We start from the raw sequence: 8,418 nt of genomic DNA, 5'->3' as shown, positions 1-8,418 counted from the left end.
GATGCCTTTTGAATTACATGAAAATATCTGAGAGATTTACCGATATTTTCGGGAAAAATTAGGTTAGGTTAGGTCAGGCACTGAGTTCTTCGTGTTCGATATCAGGGACTTTGAAAAGTTATACTCCGATCAGGACAATTTTTCCACAAGGGATACTTCAACTCAAATATCGCATTTGTGTAAAGTTTTATTCCGCCATCATCATTGGTTCTTAATATATATATTATACAGAGAAGGAATCAGAATTCTAACTAGCGTTATATTGGAAGAAGGCGTGGTTGTGAACCGATTTCACCCATATTTCGTACATGTTATCAGAGTGTTAAGAAAATATTATTTCATTGAAATCGGTCGAGTAATTCCTGAGATATGGTTTTTGGTCCATAAGTGGGCGACGCCACGCCCATTTTCATTTCTTAAAAAACGACTGGGTGCAGCTTCCTTCTGCCATTTCTTTCGTAAAATTCAGTGTTTCTGACGTTTTTTGTTAGTCGGTTAACGCACTTTTAGTGATTTTCAACATAACCTTTGTATGGGAGGTGGGCGTGGTTATTATCCGATTTCGTTCATTTTTGAACTGTATATGGAAATGCCTTAAAGAAACAACTCTATACAGTTTGGTTGACATAGCTATAGTAGTTTTCGAGATATGTACAAAAAAGTAGGGGGCGGGGCCACGCCCACTTTTCCAAAAAAATTACGTCCAAATATGCCCCTCCCTAATGCGATCCTTTTTGCCAAATTTCACTTTAATATCTTTATTTATGGCGTAGTTATGACACTTTATAGGTTTTCGGTTTCCGCCATTTTGTGGGCGTGGCAGTGAGCCGATTTTGCCCATCTTCGAACTTAACCTTCTTATGGAGCCCAAAAATACGTATACCAAGTTTCATCATGATATCTCAATTTTTACTCAAGTTACAGCTTGCACGGACGAGCGGACTGTCAGACGGACGGACCGACAGACAGACATCCGGATTTCAACTCTACTCGTCAGCCTGATCACTTTGGTGTATATAACCCTATATCTGACTCTTTTAGTTTTAGGACTTACAAACAACCGTTATGTGAACAAAACTATAATACTCTCCTTAGCAACCTTGTTACGAGAGTATAAAAAACCAAAGAACAGGTGCTTCAAAATCAGTACAGTACTGCGAAAATCAGTAAAGCGCAATAAATCGATAACGAACGCCAGAGACATTTAGTTTTACCTACGAGGTTTGAGAGGGTTTTGTGGGAGACGGCATCATAAATCTCGGAACCCAACCCACCGTTTAGTACGTGGCATTCTTCACATATTTCTACGTCACAGTGCAAAAATTAAAATCCATTTCATTCTTTCATTTTCCAGCACACAAATCGAGAATTTTGCATTAATAATTCCTTTAAAGTATGCCACTTTATTACCAAATGCAACCAAAACTGTTCAAGCCCAGAGGTTCCAAATATCTGAGCCCCAGTATCTACAGTTTACTTTTGACTGAAAATATCGGTCAATGTATGGGGTATACAATTGGAATTGATTGAGAAATCCTGACAATAACAACTCTGTGTATCAAAAATGGGTTGCAAGAGTATAAAATGTTCGATTGCATCCGAACGTAGCCCTTCCTTACTTGTTTATTATTCAATTCACATCAATAAAGGAAAGTGCATTATTAAATTCACACCAATCGATGTAACTCGTTATTGAGACCACGTAAATGCCAACAATAAAAAAAAAAAAACGTTCGCGATTCATTATAACCACATACTTTAATAAATATTTAATATTTATTGGGAAAAATTAATTAATAAATAATCTTCAAGTATTGATTATTTACTCGATAAGCAATTCAACTTTTGAAAGCAGAAAGCATCTAAGTTCACTTTTTATGAGACATTTTTCCAAATAAAACTGCAGATTTTCATTTTGACCAAATTTGAGTGTTTTATAACATTTTAACATCTCATCTTTTGCTTTTAGTGAATTTAAAGCTTACTTTGAATATCATTGATCTTATTGAGTCTTACGGCAAAAGTCATCCATTATATAGTATAATGCAACACAATACCTTTAGCAGTTTAAGTTTTTCACTAAGATTATTATTTTTGAAAAGAACTTTTGTATCTACAATTGCTTCGGGAATGCGTTACTGAAGTCCGTCAGCGGGATCAGGTTTCTGGCATTGGACTAATATGCAACTGCTTCACAAAATATGTAATTCGTAACTCTGTTATAACTGGATATTGTCCTGTCCTCGCTTGGGCGTCCACTGCTTTCACCGTCTTCGGTGCTCATTTCATCACATCTATACTTAGCATTCCAATCCTTAATGGTAGAGTTTTCTTGGGGTAATGTCCGGAAACTCGTCATGAAGCCAAGGTTTCTTCAACTGTATTATTTCAGTTCAAAAAGCAACATTTTATCAACACGCGAAATTCCTTTTTATCCATTTCCTCACAATAACAAAAGTTCCTTCATTCGAAATGATATAATTCCGACCGCTGTCAAATTTATACACGCACCTTGTCAAGGTTAGGCTTAACAAAAATGATATGAATTTAATTCTAGTAGCGCCATCTATGTGTCAGGAAGGCGACTCCATTGACTCAATTAGTTCTATAAGTTCATAAATGCATTAAAACTGGAACTAAGGAGAGATGCTGATCATTTCATTATATCTAACCCTATATTTATATAACTCAAATTCCTTAAGATGTTACAAGATCATTACTCCACAAACCCGACTTTACTTCCCTCTGGCTATCTCTTGTCAAAGCAAAGTAAGAAATCGGCGATGACTGGGTTTGCTATATCATTGCTAAATAAGAAATTAGCCGAATAAAAAAATTTTTAGTTACTATTTGTATAAAACAATTCATGGGAAAGCTGCCAAGCGTTAATGACACTAATTGTCGAGCTAATAACTCCGTACAAAGCCAGGCACATGGTAAAGGATATTGGTACGATTTAGCCAAACCGAAAACTTTCGCAAAAATCGCTTTAATCAAGCACCAATCGAAAGTATAGTGATTGGAATAGTTAAAAGTAAAAACCGAAAAGGCAAAATAAATATGCTTAACCACCGGCCGTTCAATACATGCAGCTATCCTTACTATTCGCACTTATGTTAATTAATGTTATTAACGCATTGTTATGCGGTCTGTGGCGAGCAACAATATATCGATTGCCTTGCGTGAGGCATAAACACCAGTAAAAACGTGCGCACAGTGACAACCATTCGAAGTGGCTTGGTGGCTGGCGCCAGCACGGTGAATCGATTGTTGCTTTGCAGTGAAGTGAGAATAACGGCCGGCACCGGCATAGGCAATACCACAAAATCAAATGCATATTGAAGTAAACAATAACAATGGGCGCCGGTGTGTATGTGAGTATCACTGGTAATATTACACACATGCCACGCTTATGAACATTTGCAGCTTCAACGGTTGCATTATTAGCACAATTTGTGATAATCGATAGGAGAAAAAATTGCTACTCCGCTTTTGCTTTTATTTCATTGATATCGCTCACATCAGGTTTTGTTAATTTTACTTTCATTTCCTTGCGGCAAACGTGCCCGTTAATTTTATGTATTTATGTACTTACATACATTTATCCACATATAAATTATACATATTTATTGGATATATGTAGCACTGCTGCTCTAGTCAATCAGTCCGTCAGTCGATCAGTATGTCTTTTTGGATTAACTTCGCTTTTTCCCGGGCCTATTGTTGTTATTAAAACTGGAGCTGGCTGAATGTGGCATTGCAAATGTCATGATGCAAGTTCGCTCCGATTAACAAGCTTTGCTGTCGGTTTGGTTCCACACTGAGAGTGTTGCTCGTGAATGTCAGTTGGAGCAAGTCACTGTGGACAACTCCGCACAATTGTCGTAACTTTCGGTAAAAATAGTACATATGTATGAAAGCATATGTGCCTAAATGAAGTAAGAACGTGAACCGATTGAGTGTGATACGACTGCGTAGGATTAACCCAAGTAGTGCTCTTAATGAATTGCACGCCTATATCTTGCGAAGAGTTTTTTTTTCAAATCTCTCTGTAGGGGATACACTTTTGAATTCAATCACATTGTGCAAAGAGTTATCAGAGATACAGAAATCAAGTGGGTTAATACGTCGTATCGGGGTAGTCGACCTTACGTAATATACCAAAAAACGGTGGCGACCATCTCTTCTGCCGATATGGCAGTCTTCTTCGGAGCAGGTGCGTTAGCACCGTTTTGTGGTCTCTAGGGTGTACCAATGAATCCACGTTTTGTCTACGAGCGCGATTCGGCTGAGTTGACAATAGCTGTCTTTTAAAATGTGCAAGTTAATAATCAATTTCCTTTTCGTTAGTGCCGCCATTGGGCTGTGAGTCAAAGTATGATTATTTTTTCATTTTTAAGCACTGCTGATATCAATTACTTTAGATTTCTATTAATGCCAGCGCGGATACGGTCCTAATTAATCTGATCATACACATGACATCGATAACATTCATACCACATATTGTCCCATCTTTAGCTAAAGCAGTCTGGCGCGACGGACTGAAAGTCTTCTACGAAAATTTACCCTTCTAGTTCGTTTGGAATACTAATAATGCGTATTCTAGCGACAACCCCACACTATCAGACCCATGTACTATATATCCTTTCCACAGAAATTTAAATGAAACGGTAATTGTTTTCCATAACATTCCACTTACAATCTTAGGGCTTTCGGCTTTCTTCGTATTCTGTGTAATTTGTGTAATCTGTATTTCGTTTCATATTTAAATGAATGCTTCGGAGATATCAGGGAGATGTTTTCAGTTGCTGTTTAGACACACTGTGCGATTATTTATGCTCAAATGTGATTTCATTTGCGCATTACGCATCTTTATCGTCGGCTAAGTTGATGCTGTGCAACGCAGCAATTGGATTTTATGATCTTGTGATGGTTGGGGCAGACATCGTCGTTTATGCGCGTACCGGTGCCCGCTTGCACTGACCCAGTTAGAAGCGAAGTTGCAATTAAATGGTGTGGACAAAAACAAAGTTATATCCACATACTGACGCTATATTGTTTTGTTTTCACTCCTTCCGATGATGGCGTCAGTATTGTTTCGTTGAGACAATGCGGCTTTTCAACGACAATGCACTCAGCGGTAACGACCAATTGGAATGAGCCGAAGGCATTTATTGGCGGCTCCTGAGATACCGGTTCCGGTGCGTATGGTAATCTCAAGCGGGTTGCATTTGTCTCACAGTTAGTTGTCTGTAGGTTGTGATAAAAGGAATTGTTCAGTGTCGAGATTGGCATTTGATCACCGTGTATGGACTAGACTGGTGGCCAAGTTCGAGTTCGCAAAGCAAGCAAATCTACGAAGCGGACAGTTGTTCAAACAGCTATCATATCGCGTGTGAAGTGTGAAGACACCGAAATTGTGCGCTTGTAGTATTCGGTGATTTTTGTGATATTTGTGTATATGTGTATGTGCACCGGGACTTAGAATAATGTACATGTCATCTAGATTTGCCTTTACATTGTTGTTGTTAATACGAACAGTTCTGCTCAGTGTCAGTGACCATGTGGAAATAAAATCTGAGGGTGAATCTAACAACGAAACCAACGTTGAACATTTTGGTCTAAATACAAAGGATATATTGCATAATGTTATGCCTCAGAGAGTGGCCAATTCATTGCCTACCTATGCCAAGGCCTTGGCTTATAATGGGACCACAAAAGATAACGTAATACTGCACAGCGATGAATACCTGGAACGTAATCAGCGGCTTTGTTTCGAGAAACGAAGCTTGCTTTCCTGTATTAAATACAGAGCTTCGAAAATAGTTTGGATGTTGGCTACCAACAAGCTTGGCTACTTCCCCAATGAGTACAGTCGTGCATTGGCGGAGGATCAACGTCGAGTTCGCGTCATACAGCTAGGGGAGCCGGCTGATATTATGGTTTTTCACGATGCTCGGAGTTTACAAGGTAAGCAAAAGCGTGTTAGAGCGACAGGTAGAGCGTGTATCCATACATATATGTAGTATATACGTAGGTATTGCTGTATGTTTATTAGATCCTTTAAGCAAATTAAAATCACCAATAATTAATATTAACATTTACGACGCAAATAAAAGTTCTAAATAGCTTTCAAACTGGGTACATGGTTGTTAAAACATATTAAAGTATATATCTATCGAGTTAGTTGTTGTAGACTAAATTAACAGCATAACTATCTGTTGGTGAACCATGAGTTGTCATAAAGGTTAGGATAAGTTAGTCAGATAGGGTAATGAGAAACGCATGGGCCAGTTTTGGTACTTTGCGATACCAAAAGAACCTCCGTTATGAAGTACTCATCCTTTAAGATGCCTAAGCAAACGATACTTTTTTCAGCATCTTATACCGTTGGGCCCCCAAATGGTTAAAGAGTAGCCTTGCCGATGCTAGACACCAACTTATAATATTATAAAATGAAATAAAAACTATTTCCTTTTTAAAAAATATGTATCCATCGAAAGGTTTAAAATTAAATAAATATAAAATCGGTTGGGACAAGTGCAGCATAGAGAATATCTTGAAAATTTTCTCCAGTCGTTAAATTCACCTTCCTGTTGTTAGCTTAGCAATATATGTAAACGGCAATATTTGTACTTAATAGTTTTGCTTTGAATAATCAATTATTTGGTTTGGTTTGGTTAGTTTAACCTATTTGTATTCGTGCATTCGTCCACATCTGCGATTATATTTCAGGTGATAGTGAGTTTGTGAGCATAGCGAAGTTTCTCAAACGTGCAGCCGAGACCTTTAGCCGCAATCATGCCGTACAAGTGAAGTTATCCAGCGAAACAGGTGCGCGCATCGTGGACTCCGAAGTTGGTAAGTTCAGTCTACTTGAATTTTCATATAACAAATGCGCTTCAAATATAGTTCTATGCTTTCGTAATTTATTAACGCAAAGATGGGCGTTCACGCCATGACCGCAAGCGCCGCAAATGGCTCGTCATACTGCCACTCATCATTCTGCTGAAAATCGCCCACCTCAAAATGAGCGTTGTGACTCTGCTGCTAGGCGTTCTTGGGCTGAATGTGCTGTTGGTGGGCGGCATGGGCTGGTTGATACACTATCTAAAATTCAAGACTTTGTGTAAAATACATCCGCATTTGGTGCAGTCGCATTCGCACGTCTACGACTCCGATCTGGCTGGTAAGTGGCGAATCCACAAAACTGGGTCGAACAATTCAAATAATGTACACCGATATTTATTAACATATGCTTACGCAAAAACTTGCCATTGTCAATTATGGTTCTCTTTTATAATACCTTCCTTTTATTTTGCTTGCACATAAACGGTTCACTCTGATGACGACACACGCGGACAGATTATTCCTCATTCATTGGCAGTAGCTTTCCTGGCTCCTATTATAGCGGCGCTGGTGGCGGTATTCATGAAGTTAACGCAAAAGACTGGGCCACAAGTAAGGCGTATAATGGCGGCAATTATTTGGACACCATTAGTAAGCGGCTGAAATAGCTCAAAATGATGTTCTGGCGGTATTTGTTGAACCTTTGGCGAAAATATTATGTGCGCTACTATCGATTTTATGTACAGGTAATCGGAAATCTAGGGTAGACATGTTGCTATTAGTTATTTGATATTTATATTTATTCAAAAGCTGTAGCAAGTCAGATTAAGCTGAAGTCTTTTGTATAGTATAAATCAGTTTACCCGCTTTTGCAGTAGTGAGTATGTATCTATATATGTATATCCAGATTACCAGAGGCTACTGAAGCTTAGTAGCAACCAAAGTTATCCAATATTTTACACTAAGCTTTCCTTTTGTTTCTTTCAAACGTCTATAATTTAACTTTATATGAACTTTAGCAAAAAACGATAAGTGGTTGTCATTTTGCTCGCCTTAAGATGACTGTGTGCACATCCCGTAGTTTTTATCTGAGAAGTTCTTTTGAAAGTTTTTTTAAAACACTGTTGGAGAATTAAGCAATTAAGAAGTTTGCACAACGTTGACTTAAATTAGTCTTGATAATGAAGTGTAAAGATCAAAAAAGGTTAAACTGAGCTAAATCTGTTCGAAGGAATCGGCCTTAGCTTTTTCTATTAGATAGGCAGACAGCAGTTTTGCACACACATCTTGATATAGTCAGTATTTAATGAAAAGAACATAAGAACACCAATCTATAATTATAAAAAAAATAACTAAATATGCTACTACTACTACAAATTCTCTGTTATAATTGCAGTTATTTACCACCGATATTATCAAACCTCTATTATATCTTGTAATAATAAACATTTCCCTATTCAACTCTTTTATTAAATAATATTTCGAAGGTCATGTAGTCTTTGAGGTTTTCTTTAGAATATTGATTATATAATTATTGTATTATGATTTAAATATGCCTTATATTAATTT

The 8,418-nt window shown here is 37.6% G+C and overlaps 1 protein-coding gene across 2 annotated transcripts; it reads left to right on the top strand.

Moving 5' to 3' along the window:
• The first annotated feature begins 5,300 nt into the window (after nt 1-5,300).
• On the top strand, nt 5,301-8,186 carry LOC108974011. Of its 2 annotated transcripts, none has more exons than XM_018941583.1 (4): nt 5,301-5,970; nt 6,736-6,861; nt 6,944-7,189; nt 7,366-8,186. In XM_018941583.1, exons 1-4 carry the CDS (start codon nt 5,490-5,492, stop codon nt 7,515-7,517), a joined length of 1,005 nt encoding a protein of 334 aa, XP_018797128.1. In that variant the 5' UTR covers nt 5,301-5,489; the 3' UTR covers nt 7,518-8,186. The 2 variants fall into 2 exon arrangements, with proteins under 2 accessions (XP_018797128.1, XP_018797127.1); XM_018941582.1 differs by having other exon boundaries at nt 7,337-8,186.
• The last annotated feature ends 232 nt before the right edge of the window (nt 8,187-8,418 follow it).

This window comes from Bactrocera latifrons, unplaced genomic scaffold, assembly GCF_001853355.1.
Source record: "Bactrocera latifrons isolate USDA-ARS-PBARC rearing strain unplaced genomic scaffold, ASM185335v1 scaffold_52, whole genome shotgun sequence".
Lineage (NCBI taxonomy): Eukaryota > Metazoa > Arthropoda > Insecta > Diptera > Tephritidae > Bactrocera > Bactrocera latifrons.
The sequence above is the reverse complement of the archived record's forward strand: the minus strand, read 5'-3'. Positions and strand labels throughout refer to the sequence as shown.

Bases quoted from the DNA above. Each gene is read 5' to 3' on its own strand.
- LOC108974011 (XM_018941582.1), top strand. From the start codon at position 5,490: ATGTACATGTCATCTAGATTTGCCTTTACATTGTTGTTGTTAATACGA. The intron at 6,862-6,943 runs GTAAGTTCAGTC...ATTAACGCAAAG, and splicing joins CATCGTGGACTCCGAAGTTG to ATGGGCGTTCACGCCATGAC. The intron at 7,190-7,336 runs GTAAGTGGCGAA...GCACATAAACGG, and splicing joins CTACGACTCCGATCTGGCTG to TTCACTCTGATGACGACACA.